The 22,293-nt window shown below is 41.7% G+C and overlaps 1 protein-coding gene across 1 annotated transcript in view; it reads right to left on the reverse strand.

The window, feature by feature from the left end:
* LOC140729394 (unconventional myosin-Id-like) overlaps positions 1-22,293 on the reverse strand; it is a 113,331-nt gene that overhangs the window by 47,764 nt on the left and 43,274 nt on the right. The window contains exons 9-16 of the mRNA XM_073049080.1: positions 20,458-20,603; positions 18,527-18,641; positions 17,748-17,918; positions 16,085-16,155; positions 15,696-15,770; positions 13,660-13,792; positions 10,014-10,180; positions 3,394-3,601 (exon numbers count right to left, since the gene is read on the reverse strand). Coding sequence (XP_072905181.1) covers positions 3,394-3,601; positions 10,014-10,180; positions 13,660-13,792; positions 15,696-15,770; positions 16,085-16,155; positions 17,748-17,918; positions 18,527-18,641; positions 20,458-20,603 — 1,086 coding nt within the window. The remainder of the gene's footprint in view (positions 1-3,393; positions 3,602-10,013; positions 10,181-13,659; positions 13,793-15,695; positions 15,771-16,084; positions 16,156-17,747; positions 17,919-18,526; positions 18,642-20,457; positions 20,604-22,293) is intronic.

Here is a 22,293-nt window from a genome sequence, read left to right on the forward strand (position 1 = left end):
ATGTGTCCATCAGTGTGTGTGGCTGGGCACTTGTAAGCCTGCGTATCAGCTTGTATTCTTGTGTGCCAATCTTTCTGTGTGTGTGCGCTATTGTTCTCAGGTAAGTTTATCTGAATACTTGTGTACCTGTGTATGCATGCATACTTCTCTGTTTTTGTTTTGTTTTTTGCATGGATACTTCAGTACATGTGAATGCTTATGTAACTTGTGTTGTTGTGTAGAGATGCCAATCTAGCGGAGCCTGAAAATTTGCCTACCGCTGAGTCTGTATATCTGCACATCTATTTGTATATGTGCATGCCAATGTATCTCCAATAATACTTCTTCATTTGCTACCCCTGTTTTGTTGCTACAGTTTCTAAAATGGGAAGAGTCTATCAATTTAAAGTTCTCCCCCAGGGCCAGATAAATTGCAGCTGTATAAAAGAACCACACATTTATCAAACCTGGCATGAAAAGGCCAAGGTCATCAAAGTAGGCCAGACACCTTCATGTGATTTGTAGAGATCTGACAATGAATAACTGGTTTGTGCATCCACATTCTTCTCTCTATTAATCACTGGTAGCCACAAAACATACCATTCTTCCAAAGACATAAGCTAAAAATGAAAGCTTTTGAGGAGTAAATTAAAATGCAGAATATTTAAACATTAATACTGTTATCAGACAGTTATTATTGTTATAAACATAAAATTGGGTAAATTTGAATATCCCATCAATTGCTGTGTTGTAAAGAGAAAGCCTGTTTCCCTTGCTTTAGATCTGATACTTCTGCAGCACACACAGATGAGACTCCAAAATGAGCCCCATCTGCAGCCATGTTAAAGATCTCATGTTACTATTCAATGAAGAGCTTTATACTCAAGTATCCTGGTAATTATTTTACCACTTCAAGGAGTGTGTGATTGGCAACAGAGTGCTCTGGGGCTTCCTCTGACTGTGAATAATGCTTTATAAATGCAAATTCTTTTTACCCTCATGACAAGAAATATTAGCTTCATCAATTTTTTTGGAGTTTCAAACAAATTACATCATAAATTCCTTTTTCTTCATAAAGAGAAACAATTGTGATGGTTGTTGGTGTTTGGAATGTGAATTCGTCCAGCTTCAGATGTACAATTTCAGCATGCAGTGCCATTGGGTAAAGTAACATATAGCAAAACCATTATGCATCATATCATAGAAACATAGAAAATAGGTGCAGGAGTAGGCCATTCGGCCCTTCAAGCCTGCACCGCCATTCAGTATGATCATGGCTGATCATCCAACTCAGAACCCTGTACCTGCTTTCTCTCCATACCCCCGATCCCTTTAGCCACAAGGGCCATATCTAACTTCCTCTTAAGTATAGCCAATGAACCGGCCTCAACTGTTTCCTGTGGCAGAGAATTCCACAGATTCACCACTCTCTGTGTGAAGAAGTTTTTCCTCATCTCGTTCCTAAAAGGCTTCCCCTTTATCCTTAAACTGTGACCCTTCGTTCTGGACTTCCCCAACATCGGAAACAATCTTCCTGCATCTAGCCTGTACAATTCCTTTGGAATTTTATATGTTTCAATAAGATCCCCCCTCAATCTTCTAAATTCCAGTGAGTATAAGCCTAGTCAATCTAGTCTTTCTTCATATGAAAGTCCTGTCATCCCAGGAATCAATCTGGTGAACCTTCTCTGTACTCCCTCTATGGCAAGAATGTCTTTCCTCAGATTAGGGGACCAAAACTGCACACAATATTCTACGTGCGGTCTCACCAAGGCCTTGTACAACTGCAGTAGAACCTCCCTGCTCCTGTACTCAAAACCTTTTGCTATGAATGCCAACATACCATTTGCCTTTTTCACCGCCTGCTGTATATCCGGCCTCAGAAGAAGACATCCTGGTATATCAAGGTACCTTCTCCTCTATTCTAACACCAGCAGTCAATGGTACAGTATATCTGTCAATCAATGATGAATTATGGCCATGGTCATTATGAACACTAACGCTCCACAAGGATACACCTTCAGACCACTACACTACTCCCTGCATGGCCAGATTCTGCACTATCTCCATCTACTAGTTTGTAGGTGATACCACGACCACACCTCCAATAACATTGAGTGGGAGTACAAGGAGGGGTTGGAGAGCTTACTAACATGGCTTCATAACAACAACCTCTCCCTCAATGTCAACAAAACAGAAGAGCTGGTCATTGACAGGGGGTGGTGCACATTTATATCAATGGTGTTGAGGTTGAGAGCTTCAAGTTCCTTGATGTGAATGTCACCACCAACAGCATGTCCTGGTACATTGCCACTGAGATAACAGCCTAGAAAACTCATATACACCTCTACTTCCTCAGGAGGGTAAAGAAATTTGGCATGTCCTCGTTGACTCCGAACAATTTTTATTGATGCATTACAGAAAGCTTTCTGTCTGGATGCGTAACGGCTTGGCACGCCGGCTACTCTGCGCATGACCACAAGAAACTGCAGAGAGCTGTGGATGCAACTCATCACATCACAGCAAGCAGCCTTCCCCCTATACCTCTCACTCCCTCTCCACATCTCGCTCCTTCAGTGAAGCAGCCAGCATAATCAGAGACCGCACTGACCCCGGACACTCTCTCTTCTCCCTCTCCTGTCAAGCAGCACATTCAAAAGCCTGAAAGCTTAGGCCACCGTGCTGTAGGACAGCTCCTATCCCACTAACATCAGACTCTTCAATGGGCATCTTGTACAACCCTACAATCTAACTCGTTATGATCTTCCAGTCCATCATTTACCTGCACTGCACATTTTTGATAGATTTTACATTTTATTCTGTATTATTGTTTTACCACATTCTAGCTCAATGAACTATGTAATGATTTGATCTGCACAAATGATATACTAGACAAGTTATTCCATTGTATCCTGGTACATGTGACAATAATAAATCAATACCAATACCAACTTGTAATGTAACGTCAATTAGGAATTGGATTGAGACTGTCAAAGTCATGCAGATTTAAAGCCAGCAGATAGCAGTGAGAACAACCTTATGTGTATATATTGCAACCTCTGGATCTCCCAAAGTGCTGTTAAATTAAATGCATCAGCTTCTCAGTCCAAAAACATCATAACCCATAACATTCACACCCACCTGAGAGGCCTCACTTTAATATTTCATCTAAAGTTTGGCATCTCTAACAATTTAGCACTAGAGTATTTTAAAATGACACAACAGTTTGGAAAACTCAGTAGAGAATGTCAGCTTCCCCTCGTTGGGAGTCTGTGATATGATTTTGAATTGCCACTAAGAAAGCAAGGAAATTGCAAAGAAAACAAAATAAGAGCTGTTGTGGAAAACTATTAGTACAGAGACACTCTGCTGTATCCTCAATGGATTACAAGTTAATCGACTGTGATTCCCTACCTTTTGCAGAAAGAGTACAATGTAGGGAATTTTTTCAACCCGTTCTTTCTCCAGTTCAAACAAAGTCTGAGGTGTTCGAATAAATAGCTTGGTCTTTCCATAGGCGACATCAGGCTGGAAACCGTGTTGATCTATAAGTGCCTGGGTTGCTTCCATGTCTGTTGCCATGAGGTGGTTTGGCCAAGTGTACTCGCATGTCATCTTATATCTGGAATGCATTTTTAAATACAATGGATTTTAAAGTGTGTTCAAATAATTAATGTGCCTATAACAAAATACATGCTGTAAATAAAATGGAGTAACTTCACCACATAGATTGCAACAATTCACCTTCTCAAGGGGAAACTAGAGTTGCCCGTTAACTACCAGTTTTGCCATCTTCCCTCATGCCCAAAAGTGAATTCAGGAAATGTAGAGGCAAAATAAAATCAAGACATCCAGAAAGAAGCTTTATTACACAATACTCATTAATCAGAACAGTCCAGAGAGTCTTTGACCAAACACAGATTCCCACGTTTGTGTACTTTTGATATAATCATACAATCAAGCAAAGCAGTTATCTTTTGTTAATTCAATCATTTCCCAATGTCTTTGCACAAGAGGTGTTAATTTAATCAATACATTTGTTCTTCTTCCATGATCTCATCAATTGATCTTGTCCTTTTCTCATTCTGCCCTTGTTATTACAAGGTTAGTGTTAATCAGATTAACTTTACAATATTCGACAATGGTTTTCAGAGACATAAATTCATGCAAGCCTCTCTTTATTTCCCCGAAAAATATTCTCCAAGGTGCAGCTATACCCAGGGACAAATAGCAAAGTCTTCTGTTTCAGCAGTATTTTAATTCTCAGGGAAATGTACTTGAGGCAAATGTTCAGGGGATAATTGTGTGGCATTCTGCATTGTTATGTTCCAGTGAGACAAGGAAAGGATGGTAGAGTACAGGAACCATGGTGTACAAAGGCTGTTGAAAATTTAGGCAGGAAGAAAAGAAAAACTTATGAAAAGTTTAAATAACTAGGTAATGATAGAGATCGCCTCACTACAGGAAGGACGTGGAAACTACAGAAAGGGTGCAGAGGAGATTTACAAGGATGTTTCCTGGATTGGGGAGCATGCCTTATAAGAATAAGTTGAGTGAACTCAGCCTTTTATCCTTGGAGTGACGGAGGATGAGGGGTGACCTGATGGAGATGTACAAGATAATGAGAGGCATTGATCGTGTGGATAGGCAGAGGGTTTTCCCCAGGGTTGAAAGGACTTGCATGAGAGGGCATAGTTTTAAGGTGCTTGGAAGTAGGTACAGAGGAGATGTCAGGGGTAAGTTTTTTTACGGAGAGAGCGGACCAATCAAGTATGACAGTGAAAAAATGTGTATGAAACTGAGGAGGTAGCGGAAGTACTTTATGAATACTTTGCTTCAGTATTCACTATGGAAAAGGACCTTGGCGATTGTAGGAATGACTTACAGCGGTCTGAAAAGCTTGAGCATATAGACATTAATAACGAGGATGTGCTGGAGCTTTTGGAAAGCATCAAGTTGGATAAGTCTCCAGGACTGGATGCTACTGTGGGAGGCAAGGGAGGTGATTGCTGTGCCTTTGGAAATGATCTTTGCATCATCAATGGGGACAAGAGAATTTCAGGAGGATTGGAGAGTTGCAGATATTGTTCCCTTATTCAAGTAGAGATAGCCCAGGAAATTATAGACCAGTTAGTCTTACTTCAGTGGTTGGTAAGTTGATGGAGAAGATCCTGAGAGGCAGGATTTATGAGCATTTGGAGAGACATAATATGATTAGGAATAGTCAGCATGGCTTTGTCAAGAGCAGGTCGTGGTTTAAGAGCCTGACTGAATTTTTTGAGGATGTGACTAAATACATTGATGAAGGTAGAGCAGTAGATGTAGTATATATGGATTTCAGCAAGGCATTTGATAAGGTACCCCATGCAAGGCTTATTCAGAAAGTAAGGAGGCATGGGATCCAAGGGGACATTGCTTTGTGGATCCAGAACTGGCTTGCCCACAGAAGGCAAAGAGTGGTTGTAGATGGTCATATTCTGTATGGAGGTCAGTCACCAGTGGAGTGCCTCAGGGATCTGTTCTGGGACCCCTTCTGTTCGTAATTTTTTATACATGACCTGAATGAGGAAGTGGAAGGATGGGTTAGTAAATTTGCTGACGACATAAAGGTTGGGGATGTTGTGGATAGTGTGGAGGGCTGTCAAAGGTTACATTAGGACATCAATAGGATGCAAAACTGGGCTGAGAAGTGGCAGATGGAGTTCAACCCAGATAAGTGTGAAGTGGTTCATTTTGGAAGGTCAAATATGATGTCAGAATATAGTATTAATGGTAAGATTCTTGGTAGTGTGGAGGATCAGAGGAATCTTGGGGTCTGAGTCCATAGGACACTCAAAGCTGCTGTGCAGGTTGACTGTGTGGTTAAGAAGGCATATGGTATATTGGCCTTCATTAATCGTGGGACTGAGTTCAAGAGTTGAGAGATAATGTTACAGCTGTATAGGACCCTGGTCAGACCCCACTTGAAGTACTGTGCTCAGTTCTGGTCACCTTACTACAGGAAGGATGTGGAAACTATAGAAAGGGTGCAGAGGAGATTTATAAGGATGTTGCCTGGATTGGGGAGCATGCCTTATGAGAATAGGTTGAGTGAACTTGGCCTTTTCTCCTTGGAGCAACAGAGGATGAGAGGTGACCTGATAGAGGTGTATAAAATGATGAGAGGCATTCATCATGTCAGAGGCTTTTTCCCAGGGCTGAGATGGCAAACATGAGAGGGCACAGTTTTAAGGTGCTTGGAAGTAGGTACAGAGGAGATGTCGAGGTAAGTCTTTTACGCAGAGAACGGTGAGTGCATGGAATGGGCTGCCGGCGATGGTGGTGGAGGCAGATACGATAGGGTCTTTTAAGAGACTCTTGGATAGGTACATAGAGCTTAGAAAAATAGAGGGCTATGGGTAACCCGAGGTAATTTCTAAATTAAGTACATGTTCGGCATAGCATTGTGGGCCGAAGGGCCTGTATTGTGCTGTAGGGTTTCTATGTTTCAATGATCGATTTAGTTTTGCTAATTCCTATTTCTCTTTATTCCATTCTACAGAAAAGCCTCCACGATCTTGTATTGGAAAGAAGAACAGACCTTACCGGCAGCGATTAATTCAAAACAAACAGATTAATAAACGTCTTCAGAGATAATGGATTGGCAGGACGTGAAATGTTCAGCCAGTGACAGCAGAAGAAACAGAATCCAGCATCTTGTAGGGGGCTGGATATATATTTTAAAAATAATCCTTTAAAAGATGATGGAGCCACTTTAGGGAAATAGGGCGGAATGGAAGAGCTCCTCCAAAGATCCCAAAGAGCATAGCACATGGGAATAGTCCCTTCCACTCACAAACTAGTAATCAAATGGCTAAGCTAATCTCTTCTGCTACACAATCTGCACAGCCTTCCACTTCCTTCACATTCGTGAATCCATCTAAACATCTGAAAAGTCTCAAATGTTTCTACCTCTACCACCACCCCAGAAAGTACATTCCAGGCACCCACCAATCTCTGTGTGCAGAACTTGCACCTCAAATCTCTTTTGAGATTACCCCCCTCACCTTAAATCCATACTCTCTGGCATTAGACATTTCAACCCCTGGAAAAAGATATTGTCTGTCTACTCTACCTATGCCTCTCATAATCTTATAAACCTCTATCAGATCTCCCCTTGGCCTCCGCTGGTCCATCCAGGATCCTGAAAAAACACCTGACAAATAGCATCCAAAAACCTGGGTGACAGTCAGGAGGGTGAAAGGGATTAAACAGCCAGTGCAGAGTACTCCTGAGGCCATCCTCCTCAATAACCGGTGTACCACCTTGGATAGTGTTAGGGGGATGACCTAGCAGAGGAAAGTCACAGTGGTCAGGTACCCAGCACTGTGTCTGGCTCTGTAGTTCAGGAGGGAAGGGAGGGGGGAAAGGAGGCACACTGTCGATTTGGGGATTCGTTAGTTAGGGGAACAGAAAGGAGGTTTGATTAGGCGAGAACGAGATTCCTGGATCATATGTTGCCTCTCGAGTGCCAGGGTGAGGAAGATCTCAGATCATGTCTGCAGCATTTATAGGTGAGAGCTTGAGCAGCCAGAGATCGTGGTCCATGTAGGTAGCAATGAAAAGGTAGGAAGAAGGATGAGATTCTGCAAAGTGTGTTCAGGGAGTTAGGTGCTAAGGACAGAACAGGACATCCAGGGTTGTGGTATCAGGATTACTACCCATGCCACATGCCAGTGAGATCAGAAACAGGGAGATCGTGCAGTTTAACACATGGTTTAGCAGTTGGTGTAGGAGAGATGGCTTCATATTTTTGGATTGTTGGGCTCTCTTCCCAAGAAGGTGGAACCTGTACAGAAGAGAGAGTTTGCACCAGAATTGGAGAAGGACTGATATCCTAGCGGGAAGGTTTGCTAATACTGCATGGTGGCGGGGGGTGGGGGAAGAGAGTTTAAATTAGAGCTGCAGGGGGGTAGGAACCCAAGTGCCAGAACAGATAATGGAGTGGTTGTGGAGAAAGATGTTGTTAAGACAAAGTTAGGAAACTAAGGCTGGGCATGTTGGGACTAATGGTCTGAGCTGTGTATGTTCCATTGCAAGAAGTATTGTAGGGAAGGTAGATGAGCTCAGGGCATGGATCAACACATGGAATTATGATACTGTAGCCATTAGTGACCTCCAAGAGGACCACAATGTTGTCAAGGGGTTGGAGACTTGTTTGCCTCAATGACCCAGAGAGCTATGTTTGCTGGAGTCAGGGCTTTATGCTTGGGCTCTTGGCAGGGTTACCCATGGCAAACAGGTCAAAGGGTAGAGGCCAGACTAAGAGTGATCCACAGGTCCTCCACGTTTAGGGGTTCAGCTCAGGGCTAACAACACTGACTGGTAAAACAGAACTGTTTTGCGAATAGCAATTCTACAAGTGAGTGTGATGGTACTGGTGAGTCTTCAGCCGGTGACTGACAGTAGCGAAAACAGAGTTCTGACATGATGAGGCCCTGAACGCCACCAGAGATGGAGGCCTGGCAGTAGAGAGCCTGGTTGCAGGAGGGCAGGACTGGCAGCTCAATATTTTGGAGTTCCTTTGTTTGATAAGAGATAGGGAGTGGGGGGATTAAAGGGAGAGGGGTGGTATTACTACTCAGGGAAAATGTCACAGCAGCACTTAGGACAGGCTAGAAAACTCGTTCAGTGAGGATTTTTGGGTGGGACTGAGGAATAAGAAAGGTCTGACCATGTTAATGGGGCTATGTTACAGACCACCCAACAGTCCATGAAAGTTAGAGGAACAAATTGCAGAGAGATCACAGACTGTTGCATGAAACATAAAGTTGTGATAATAGGTGATTTTAATTTTCCATTTATTAACTGGGACTGCAAAAGGACTAGATGGGATAGAGTTTGTTAAATGTGTTCAGGCAAGTTTCCTTAACCTACACATAGAAGTCCCAACAAGAGTGTGTGTCATACTTGATCTGCTCTTAGGGAATGAGACAGGGCAGGTGACAGAAGTTTGTGTAGGGGACACTTTGCATCCAGTGACCATAATGCCATTAGATTCAAGGTAGTTACGGAAAATGATAGGTCTGGTTCTCAGGTTGAGTTTCTAAATTGGAGAAGGTATGGGTAAGTAACTGGCAAGGTGGACTGGGACAGGCTGTTTTCTGGCAAAGATGTGCTTGGTAAGTGGGAGGCCTTCAAAAGTGAAATTTTGACAGTACGGTGTTTCTGTGTGCCTGTATAAAAGGCACAAGGTAAAAGATACAAAGAATAAAAGGATTAGGTAACAAGTTTAGGTAACCTTGGTTTTCGAGATATTGAGGCCTTGGTTAAGAAAAAATGGTGTATAGCAGGTATAGGCTGGTTGGAAATTATGGGGTACTTATGGAGAATAGGACATGCAAGAGAGCACTTAAGAAAGAAATCAGGAGGGGTAAAAGAAAGCATGGGGCTGCCCTAGCAGATAAGGTGAAGGAGAATCCTCAGTGATTCTACAGATACGTTCAGAGGAAAAGGATTTCATGGGACAAAATTGGTCCTCTGAAAAATCAGAATGGTAATCTATGCTTGGAGCCAAAGGAGATGGTGAGATCTTAAAAAGATTGATGCCTGTCTTTAGAGTCTACAGAAATAAGGCAAAGCAGCGGCGAGGCCATGGACCCTACACAGCTTTCAGAGGAGGTGTTTGCTCTTGAGGCAAGTTAGAGTGGACAACTGCCCAGGGTCTGACAAGGTGTCTCCTTGGGCCCTGTGGGAGGTAAGTGCAGAAATTGCTGAGGCCTTAGCAGAGATATTTAAATTATCCTTAGCGACAGGTGAGGTACCAGAGGATTTGAGGATTGCTAATGTGGATCTGCTGTTCAAGAAAGGCTTAAATTCACCCTTAAGTAATATGTGTTTTTCACCCATATTCCTTCAACCAGGGCCGCAGTCCGAAGATTGGTTTACTATTCTATTGAAAGAATGAATTAGAATTGCAACAGAGAGAAAAAAATAGACGTCACTTTGTTACCATGCTGTTTCTGTATGCATTGATATGCCGCAATTAGAATTACCTCAACAGGAAGCGATTGTATGGCTGCCTATAGGCAAATCCAGCTCTTCGCACACGCACATTTTCCAACAGGCCCAAATATTCTACTTGGTGTCTGCAGCGTTCATAATCAAAGAGGATTGGTGACTTCTGATCATTAGGCTTGATGCATCGCACGTAGTAAGGTTCCTGATTGAAACAAGAGAACGCACTAGGCAATTGAAGTACAAAAGAACTACAAATATTGGGGCTCATAGGCCCACTCCAACAAAGTGAGACACACCAAATTCATTTACTTCATTATAATAGACCCAGTCTGATTATATTCATTCCCTTTGTCTAGTTATTCCCAAATTAAAACATTTGAATAAACGATCTCTTTCTCATTTACCCACAATGTATAAAATCAATAGGAATTATTAAAAGAAGTCTGAGGTAGACTTAATTAATCTGTCATCCTTGCATTGATAAAATATGATAAATTGGAGCTATTGACAAATCATAATTAAAGGATCAATTGCATCTGTAAAGAGAGAAACACCATTGTTAAAGGCTTGTTAATCATCAGCAACTCGATTGAAAAGAGGTACATGAAAGCAGAGTGAGACAGAGAGCAAAAAGAAACTTCAGGAACTGTGGGCTGCAAACAATCCAGAATCTGGAAAACCAGAAATAATATAACAGCGTGATGACCCTCCATTCACAAATAAAAATGGATGGTTAACAGAAACCATTGAGTTCAATATAAAATGCTCTGGGCTCTACCATCCCAAGTTAGAACAGAGTTTACATTGTGGTTTGGTAAAACATTGCAAGGGAAGATGCCGTGAGAGGGATAGTGAGTATCAATGGAGTCAAGATGTCAAGGAGTTACGTGGCATGGAAATAAGGTTTTCGGCCCAACTGCTCCATGCTGGCCCAGGTGCTTTAAACAAGCCAGTCCCATTTGCCAGTGTTTGACCCTTAACCTTTCCTATCCATGTACCTGTTCAACTGTCTGTTAAAAGTTGTCATTGAGCCTGCACCGATCACTGCCTCAAGCAGCCAATTCCACATAGGCACAACCCTTGGTGTTAAACCTGTTGTGGAAGTCTGTGGGCTTTTCATTTCAAAGCCTGACGGCTAATTTATGCACAGAAACGTTACATTTCACCGTTAACTGCGTTGACATTTTAGCATGTGATCTCCAGAGACAATGTCATTCTGGATGACTTGTTTTTCTTTCCCTGGCCTAAAAGCCAATGACAGTACAAGTGAAAACAAGGAATTAAAGCCAGTGCTGCTTTTATAGAAAACATCCAAGAAGTCATCACGGGACCTGATCGTTCAGCCAATGGGTTCAGATCATTCTTCCCCAATAAGTTCTCCATGACCCTCCTTCAGGATACGACATAAAATAATTCAGACCATTAAATACAACAAATTATGTGGCCAGGAACCATAACTGGAAGCTTTGTAGGCTCATTTTAATTTAGATATTTTGTTCATTAGCTCTCCACAGGGCACTCCCATGTAAGGCCCCAAATCGTTTAGCCTCCCCGAACAGATCACACACGGCAGCAATGATGGGGATGAACAACTGTCCTGCTTTCCACTCGTACAGGAGCTGGTTAGTTAATTATAATAGCCCAGAAATACGACAACCGCTCAGGAAGGACAAGGACCAACACCAGTGCCATCATTTATCTTATTCTATCTAGGCTCCAAAGGGCTGAGAGCAAAAGCGATAAAGAAAAGACAAGCCAGATCCAGAACTGAACTCAGCTCAACATTTCTACAGAATAAAGATTACAAAGTAATTTGGCTGAAAGGATGAATTATTGTAGAAATAATCAAACACCATTTCTTCCAAAAAAAAAAGGAATCTAGAATGAGTCTTTAAGATAAAACATAGAGACCCGACTGGAATACAGATGAGCGAACTAGCATGTGCGAGTGAAAAGCACCAATGTGTCTGAGGTCTGTATTAGGGCTAAGTAAGCACGTGAAGGAAATGGGAGTGGGCTTTTTGCATGAAAAGCATATGCATGTGAATGAGTTGTCTGTATGTGAGACAGGTCAGTGAATAGAAAGGAATGATCGGTAAGTGGGAGGCTTTTAGCAATGCAATGGCAAGTGTCCAAGAGCAGTATGTTCCTTTTAGGGTGAAGGGGAAACCTGGCATGCTTAGGAAACCCTGGCTAAAGAGAGGTATTGAGGCTCTGGTCAGGAAAAAGAAGGATGCATACAATGGGTTTAAGATGATACAAAATTAAGAGTTGTTGTTGATAATACAGAAATATCATAGATTTCGAGGTCCTGATCAGTTAGTGATGTGGGTCAAGGAGTGGTAAATAGATTTCAATACTGACAAGTGTAAGGTGATTTGAAAAAGTCAACCAACCTATGATTTGTACTATGAATGGTAAGGCTATAGGGAGTTTAATGGAACAGAGCAGCTTGCGTACAAATAAGGTGTCACAGGCAGTCATGGTTGTGGAAAAGATGTTTAGCGTCATGCCCTTCATCAGTCAAGGCAGAGAGTAAAGGATTTCGGACATAATGTTGCAGTTGTATAAATCGTTGAGGAGACTGCACTTGGAGAGCTTTATAACCACATACAGGAATATGTGGATACACTGGAAAGAGTGCAGAAAATATTTACAAGGACATTACTAGGCTAGACGGTCTGAGTTATAGGGAGATGTTAGCCAGGCTTTGTCTTTATTCCCTGGAATGACGGAGAATGAGGTGTGTCCTTATAGAAATGCTTCAAATGATGATACACATAGATAAGGTGGACAGTAACAATATTTTCCCCAGAGTTGCAAAGTCCAAAGCTAGAGGCATAGATTCAGTGTGAGAGGGGAAAAATTTAGCAGGGACCCAAGGAGCAATGTTTTCACCTAGAGAATGGTGAGTAAATGGGATGAGCCACAGGAAGTGGTTGAGACAGGTAGCATGAGTTAAAAAGCATGTGGATAGGCAGTGCCTGTATCTGTGCTGTATTGCTCAATGACTCTATATGAGAAGTAAGGGTAAGTGATATGAACAAATTAATCATGTAGATGACAGGCATAAGTAAACTGTGTACAAATGAGATGTGTGTGTGTGTGTGTGTGTGTGTGTGTGTGTGTGTGCGTGCGTGCGTGCGTGCGTGCGTGCGTACTTGTAGATTGTATGTGCATATGAAAGATATGGGTTGGTTGTGTAATAAGCTGCGTGTAGGGTGGGTTAAATTCTTGTGTGAACGAAAAGAATGAGTCATCACATGAATGAGTGAGCTGTGTGATCTTGTGAATGAGATGTATGAGTGAACATGTGAGTCAATTGGATGTGTGACAGATTTGTGTGCACATGTATGTGTGGGACTGAAATGAGAGAATGCATTTTGTGTCTCAAACTGTCTGTTCAGGTTAGACTATAATGTGTGAATAATGTGTCACTGGGCTTTCTGTGTATGCATGCTAATGGAGACAACAGCTGTTGACCTCTTCCTCTTCACCTCTACCCATGCATAAAGTGCGGCTCCTTCTTAGGGTCAATGCAAGGTTAATAGTCTCACTGAACTTGTACCATAACCTGAAATTGCCACATAAAGGAGAGGAGTGAAGACAACCAAAGCAGATTTGTTCCCCGTGGTAATATGTAATGTTGGTTCTGCGCAGAGTCAGGCAGCCTTGTCCTACCTTGCATTCCAAGTTAACAACAAGGGCAATCATGGAATTCCTGAAGAGAGATGCAGCAGTCAGGGGCCGTTTCGTAACTTCCGTGATGCTCATTTCCCCCTCTGGCCACATGTCTTTCAAAACAGGGTTAAGACTGGGAACACAGTGAAAAAAAAAACATCATTTCAGCTCACTTCATTGAAAACCTTATACCCAAGGCTGGAGATATCTATCAGTATTAGGAGCAAGGACTTCCTTCCCCCTTTCTCATCCACTCCCGGGATCCGCAGGCCGGTTGCTACGTGTGCTACGTACAGTTGTAGCTATCACTATGTTTTGCAACACAAATAGAGAGAGCAAAATAAACTGGTGGAGGAATTCAGCAGGTCAAACAGCATTTGTGGGTAGCTGATGTTACAGGTTGAGACCCTGCATCAGGAATGACAAATAAGACACGTGGCACTTCTGAAGGCTTCAAGATAATCCAGGGTGCTTCTCGAATAATGAGGTGCTTCACTTTTGGTCTGAATGGACCAGGAAGAAAAACCATTCAGTGCACATTCAAATTAAGAACCCCAGTGGAAATTCAGAACTAACATTGCCGTAAACAAACCACCCTAAACCCCAGAAATACGTCTGGAGTTTGCCAGTCAGAGAGTGAACAGAAACGTTCTTGTCCATCCTGGGAAAATTCCCATTAAGCATCCCAGCATAAAGAGTTACTACAGAGTACAGCATTCATTACTCCTCCCATTACAGAGGAATTTGGGCTGAAAGACTGAAATTATTTTCAGAAATACTTTATAGTTTTGCTGCCCTCTGTTGGATCTTGCAAGAATATCAGTTGATAAAAGTTCACAGACTGAAATCCCTTTTCACCAAAATATCATTTATCTTACAATATGCTTGCCTATACATACCTTTAGCTGCAATTGAGCCTATTTCACTTGTAACCACAGCAAATATATTATCAAAGTGTGTGTGTGTGTGTGTGTGACCATATGTTACCCTGAGATTCATTTGCTCACAGGCATTCACAGTAGAAGAAATAAATACAATAGATTCAATGAAAAACTGCACACAAACATAGACTGAGAAGTAACCAATATGCAAAAGGTGATAAACTGTGGAAATGCAAAAAAACAACTCTAATAATAACTAATAATAAATAAAAGTAATAATAACAAAAAATAAAAAATAGATAATTAATACTGAAAAAAATGAGTTGTAGAGGCCTTGAAAGTGATGCATAGGTTGTGTTCAGTCGTCAGTTCAGTGTTGTGGTGAGTGAAGTTGTGCCTCACTTCCATATGAATAATTTGCATAATAGAAGGACAGTTGTAAAAATAACTTCTTGTAAGATCTCACAAATTGTATGCATACATTTTCAAGTGCTGAATCCTTCGAAGAGCAAAGTGCTGTCACTTGGTGACTGATGAAATCAGTCCTTTTCTACAGACCAGGTAAAGAGGTGCCTGAATAAAGCTGCTTTTCTCCGAAGTGTTGTTGATTGTTTACTGAACAGTGAAGGTTATCCAAGGAACAGGAGTGTAGGAGGTGGCTCTCAATGTTGGTTTCCTGATGCAGCTTGAATTTACAACCAAGACCATAATGGTCCCAAATGATCCATGAAAATTACGACTGGAAAATCCCTTTCTAAATCTGTTGGTATTGGTCCCCTTCAATAGCCAAGAGATCCAATCAAATTTATCTGTTCTCAGATCAATCAGTTCTATAGGTTTCTCGTCATTTTGAAAATCATGTTGGCTGCTTCTAACTATTTTCCCTTTATCCAGAAACATGGTAATTTCAACCTTGATTAAAACCTCCAAAATTTTCCGAGCACAGATGTTATCTGGCCTTTGACTACCTGGGTTTGTCCTTTCTAAGGATGGATACACTTTACGTACTCCCGCTCCTTCGGCAGTCAGCCACATTTACAAAGATATGTACATAACCAGAAGGGTATAGGTCACTCAGTCTTACCAACTGTTTGTTGAAGACTATAAATTAAAGCTAAAAAGACACTGCAGAGATCTGCATGGTCCTGTCCTCACCTGTTGTACATCAGGCGTTTGAAGTCCTGATAGAGTGTATCCTTGTTCTTATCAATAAAACCCTCTACCGAGTACCTGAATCGAAACACAAAACACAGTTTTAGTTTACTGCTCCCTTTCTCCCTTCTATTCTATACTGAGAGATCCACCAGAACTGTTGAGTTCGCCCATGTCAGCACTTTATGCAATCGATCTCTCTTTTTTAGTGAACATTGCCAGGCTTTCACCTTGCAGACCAAACTACTTCATGGAAATTGGACTTCACCCATCTGGGTGTGTGAAATGGGACTATGCCATGTGGGAAGTCCCCAAAACAATTGTGAAATTGGGACATCCTTGTTTAAATAAATCATTACAACCCAGCCTGCACAATTAAATCAGAAACTTACGTGACTTGTCCTGCATAATGCTTTATTCTGAAATGCTTGTTGAACTCCATATCCTTTTCAGTTGGAGACAGCTGCAGATTAAACGTTCACAAACATTAGATACCACAAGCTTTAGCACCTTTTGAGTGACACTATGGGCATGCTTCTCTTTTGTATGAGTCGATGCTTCCATGAAAGAGGTTGACAGATTTCATGTGAGTCACCTAACCTCAGGTGGCTCATTGGTTGTGAGTTCCGAGCCTCAGAACCTTTCAATTTGGGAATGGTAAGAATAACTTTGCTTTAGTGCCAGGTCATTAGATTAGCTTAAATGAGATAAGATTTATTTGCCTTATGCACATTGAAGCATCGAAACATACAGTGAGATGTGTCGCTTGCATTGGGGACGTGCTAGGGCGTTGGGAATGTGCTAGGGCAGCCCACAAGAATTGCTCTGCTTCTGGTGTCAACAAAATATTCCCACAACTCTTAACCCTTGCCTTATGAGAATAGGTTGAGTGAACTCGGCCTTTTCTCCTTGGAGTAACGGAGGATGAGAGGTGACCTGATAGAGGTGTACAAGATAATGAGAAGCATTTATCATGTGGATAGTCAGAGGCTTTTCCCTGGGGCTGAAATGGCTGGCACGAGAGGGCATAGTTTTAAGGTGCTTGGAAGTAGGTACAGAGGAGATGTCAGGGGTAAGTTTTTTTACGTAGAGTTGAGTGCGTGGAATGGGCTGCCAGTGACAGTGGTGAAGGAGGAAATGATAGGGTCTTTTAAGAGACTCCTGAATGGCTACATGGAGCTTAGAAAAATAGAGGGTTATGGGAAAAGCCTAGGTAGTTTTAAGATAGGGACATGTTTGGCACAGCTTTGTGGGCCAAAGGGCCTGTATTGTGGGCCTGTATTGCGCTGTATGTTTTCTATGTTTCTATGAAACCCACACAGTCATAGGGACATCAGTGTCTGCTGCTGGAGAGCTCCCTTGTGAATATCAGGTGATGGAAAAACTAACATTGGCTGTGACTCTTACAGTATCTTCCTCTGCATTATACATCAGCCAGACATTGCATTTCTCCATCATCACAGGACCAAAATCCTGGGACACTGCACACTACACTGACTGTGGTACAGTATTTCCAAGAGGATGGTTAGGGCAACAATAAGTGAACTACATCCTTGCCAGGACAATAACACTCACAGCTGTGATGAAGGAAATCCTACTCCCTTGGGTACAGAATGTAGTCCCAAAAATGTCCAATGTCATTCCATCTGGGAATTAGTTGTGTTTAGTTTTGTCAAGCTGTGGCAATTTGTACAGTGGCAGCATATGCCCATGTCAATGTTGGACCAGTTACTGAGCTAACCATCTACTGCTTCTCACCCTTCGATGTTGTCTTTTGGGAGATTTTTGGTTGTTCAGGTCACAGGTTGGGAACTGCTTTTGCGGACATCTTCTGAGTGACTGAGATCCACCTCACAATAAGAGAAACCTGAGTGTGAGGGAACACCACTGTAGTTGTGTACTTGACTCACATGAATCCTAATGACTGGCATAATGGGGAAAATCTCTGCATTTGTGCACCAGCCTGGTGTTTCTTTGTCTTGACAAATTGACTCACAGCCTGTATCTATGTTACACATTTCCTGACTTCTGTATCATCTTCCAATAGTGTCCTACCTTTCTGCTGGTGTAGTGAGCATGTTTGCCCAGTTTGACATCCATGGTGTCCACCAACATGGTGTCTGTCACCTTCCCTACGTTCATACAGGCCTCGTCTAGGATAGCAATGACTCCTTTGTGTGGCTGTTCCACGAGATCCACAATGATCTGATTGTTGAAGTAGTCAACCTGGAAAGGGAAAGGGTTGAAAGGAGAGCAATTGTCAATAGCCATTCACGAACCTCCCATCTTTGAATTACTTGTATAGTGCCAACCCAAGGAGCTAATCCAGACATGGTAAATGGGAATAAGTGCAATAGATTCACTGTATATTGGCAAGATATTATTATTTCATTTCCAAAGATAGCAAAGAGCCTTCTTCCACAGAAATTCCTTCTTCGCGTCCAGCAGCTTTGATACAATGCTTTGCTAGACCAGTTCCGAAGGGAATTAAAAGTTAACTATATTGTTGTAGGTCTGGAATTACATAGAGCCCAGTTCAGAAAAAAATTGCAGGTCTCCTCCCATAAGAACCATTAGTGAACCAGGTGAAATTTTGCAGCATAGTTATTGAAAGTATTTGTTTTTAACTTCAGATTTACTTTATTAGCTGAAATTAGATTCCTCAATTGATATGATGAGATTTAAGTTCATTTTCCAGTTAATTATCCAGCACTCTGATTTTCTAATGCATACGCTTTATGTCACCATACCCCTGAGACTCCAGGACTTCCAACACATTTGACCTTCTCATATCTTCATTGCCCAGAATTGCTCTCCATTCTGGAGTAACTTACATGCTGCCATTCGATCCCCTCTCTCTGGTATTCTGCTTGCTCCTGTCGCAGGATCAGCTCAATGAAGAGTTGTTGAAGCTTCTCATTGCAGTAGTTTATACAGAATTGCTCAAAACTGTGGGAAGGTCCAAACAATTGATAAGCACTTAGCTTGCATTTGTACATCAAATCCAGCAAATGATGAAAATCTCCATTCAGGGAGAATAATGATTAGATCTCCAAGACCACTTATAGGCTCACTGTCATAAAATCATGAGTCATAGAACTCTACAGAACAGAAACAGGCCCTTCAGCTCAACTAGTCTGTGCCAAACTCTTAATCTGTCCAGTCCCGTCAGTTTTTACCTGGACCATTGCCCTCCATACCCTTGCCATCCATGTACCTGACCAAATTTCACTTAAATATTAAAATCAAACCTGCATCCACCACTTCTTTTGGCAGCTTGTTCCACACACTCACCACCCTCTGAGTCAAGAAGTTCCCCCTCATGTTCCCCTTAAACATTTCACCTTTCACCATTAACTCATAACTTCTACTCCTAGTCTCATCCAACCTCAATGGAAAAAGCCTCCTTGCATTTACCCTATCTATACCCGCCATAATCTGCCATGCCACCTGCCTTCACTCATTCTGTTTATTTCATGTAAAATGCACATCTGAACTTCTGTTATCTTCAGAACAGTACATGGTTGTACCACATGTACTCTCTTCTTCCATTCTCCACCAACTTTTGTTTATCCAAAGTTCTAAAGCCTCTGTTCTATCTTAAGTCTTTCACAAATCACTCCTGAGCTGGCCAACTGAATGAGGGGTGACCTCATTGAAACCTATTGAATGGGGAAAAGCCTTGATGGAATGGATGTGGAGTGGATGTTTCCTATAGTAGGTGAGCTTAAGACCAGAGAACACTGTCTCAGAGTGGAGGGGCATCCTTTTTGAACAGAGATGAGGAGGAATTTCTTTGGAGGTCAAGTCTTTATGTATATTTAGGGCAGAGGTTGATAGATTCTTGATTGGTCAGAGCATGAAGAGATATGGGGAGAAGGCCAGGGATTTTGGCTGAGAGGAAACTTGGATCAACCATGATGAAATGGCGGAGCAGACTCAAAGGGCCAAATGGCATCATTCTTCTCCTATATCTTATAGTCTTACGGTTTAAATGACTTGGCCCCTGTTTCCAACATGTTTTGCTATTAATCTTCTCCCTCTCCTATTCATCTCAGTTCAATTCAATAACTCTCGTGTCTTTCATCCAGTCCATCACCTTTGTCTTTCTGTGCCATGGGCAACCATGCCAGTGCTCTGTGAAATTTTCTATGTAAGTCACTCTGCCTTTCAGCTCTCTCTCCTCTTGTAAATGCTCTTTAAACTTACAATCTGGCTAAACGCTCCCTTATCTGATGCTATCACTGTACTCCTGGGATGTTTTATTATGCTAATAGCACTAACTGAATAATAACTTGACTCAGAGTACATAAACTCAGACTTCTATTTGAACCACACTGCCGCTGGCCTGGCTAATTTTACCAATAGTAATCTCTAGGATATAGATATTGGTTTGCCCAATAGAAGTGCCTAGTACTTGTGAATAGCAAAAATAATTTGCCAGTCATTAGACCAGGCTTGAACCTTAGCTATGCTTTTCTTAACACAGTATTTACACCAATTTCCAAAAGTCACTTCCATTTGCTACAGGCATTGATATTAGATTATTATTTGATTAATTATTTTTAAATTTATGGAAAAAATATTTTTTACATAATTAATGAATGACAATTCTGCAAGGTCAGGATTTCCTAACCAGAAATTCCTGTCAGTACTTTGTCACGAAATCAATGTCAAGACACAAAATGCTTTTAACCTGAAAGTATTATGAGGTCAGCTGAATCATGTGCTGCACCTTTTCAGCAGGTAATGGTGTGTTCTTTACCTGTTGCTGTCAAAGATCTCAAACCCATAGATATCCAAAACTCCAATTACAGTGTTCTTGCCATGAATACGTGGATCATAACCCTTTACTGCAATGACCGTGTTGATGTGGTCCACAATCCAACAGAAGAGACGCTCATAAATTGCCTGTGGGGTAGAGAAAGGTGAAGGCAAACCCGGGCAGGACCAACCTAAATGCTGTCGCATTACAAAGGTTGTAGGCAGTAGACAATTTCATAACAAAAGAAGATCTAGCAAAAAAATCTAGGTAGCTGACAGATAGACAGGTTCAATGCAAATTCCTTTGTTATAGCTAAAATCCTTTTTGTTGGAATAAAATATTTCTTGATCAAGTTAAAGAGATAAGTAAACAGAAATGAACATACGATATATCTACCCACATAGACCCTAGCTATCTACCTATATAGACTCTGGCTATCTACCCATATAGACCCTGGCTATCTACCCATATAGACACTGGCTATCTACCCAAATAGACCTTGGCTATATACCCATATAGACACTGGATATCTACCTATATAGACATTGGCTATCTACCCATATAGACCTTGGCTACCTACCCATATAGACACTGGCTATCTACCATTGCTATGCTTCTCATAATTTGTTTTATTTCTATCAAGTCAGTTTTGTCTTCTTCACTCCAGGGAAAACAAATTTATATACCGAGTTTCTCCTGATAACTCAAATTCACAATCCAGGCAACATCCTTGTGAATCTTTTTTGTTGTCTAGCTTAATTGTATATATTATTCTGAAAATTTGGTGTCTAGAACTACACACAATACTCCATAAGACCATAAGACATAGGAGCAGAATTAGGCCATTTGGCCCATCGAGTCTGCTCCTCCATTCAATCATGGCTGATCATTTTTTTCCCTTCCTCAGCCCACTCTCCGGACTTCTCCCTGTAACCTTTGATGCCATGTCCAATCAAGAACCTATCAACTCTGCCTTAATTCACCTAACGACCTGGCCTTCACAACTTCTTGTGGTAAAGAATTCCACAAATTCACCACCCTCTGGCTGAAGAAACTTCTCCGCATCTATTTTAAATGAATGCCTCTCTATCCTGAGTCTGTGCCCTTTTGTCCTAGATGCCCATACCACGGGAAACATCCTTCCAACATCTACTCTGTCTAGGTCTTTCAATATGCAAGAGGTTTCACTGAGGTCCCCCCTCATCCTTCTAAATTCCAGTGAGTACAGGCCCAGAATTATCAAACGTTACTTTATGATAACCCTTTCATTCCTGGAATCATCCTTGTGAACCTCATTTGAACCCTCTCCAATGCCAGCACATCTTTACTTAGATGAGGAACCCAAAACCATTCACAATACTCAAGGTGAGGCCTCAGCAGTGCCTTATAAAGCCTCAGCATCATATCCTTGCTCTTGTATTCTAGACCTCTTGAAATGAATGCTAACATTGCATTTGCCTTCCTCACCACCGACTCAACCTGCAAGTTAACCTTTAGGGTGTTCTGTTCAAGGATTCCCTTTGCATCTCAGATTTTTGGATTTTCTCCCTGTTCAGAAAATAATTTGCACATTTATTTCTACTACCAACGTGCATGACCATGCATTTTCCAACATTGCATTTCATTTGCCACTTTCTTGCCCATTCTCCTAATCTGTTTAGGTCCTTCTGCACCCTACCTGTTTCCTCAATACTACCTGCCCCTTTACCAATCTTCGTATGATCTGCAAACTTGACAGCAAAGCCATCTATTCCATCATCTAAATCATTGATATACAGCATAAAAAGAAGTGGTCCCAACACCAACCACTGTGGAACACCACTAGTCACTGGCAGC

Source organism: Hemitrygon akajei, chromosome 1 (assembly GCF_048418815.1).
Source record: "Hemitrygon akajei chromosome 1, sHemAka1.3, whole genome shotgun sequence".
Classification (NCBI taxonomy): domain Eukaryota; kingdom Metazoa; phylum Chordata; class Chondrichthyes; order Myliobatiformes; family Dasyatidae; genus Hemitrygon; species Hemitrygon akajei.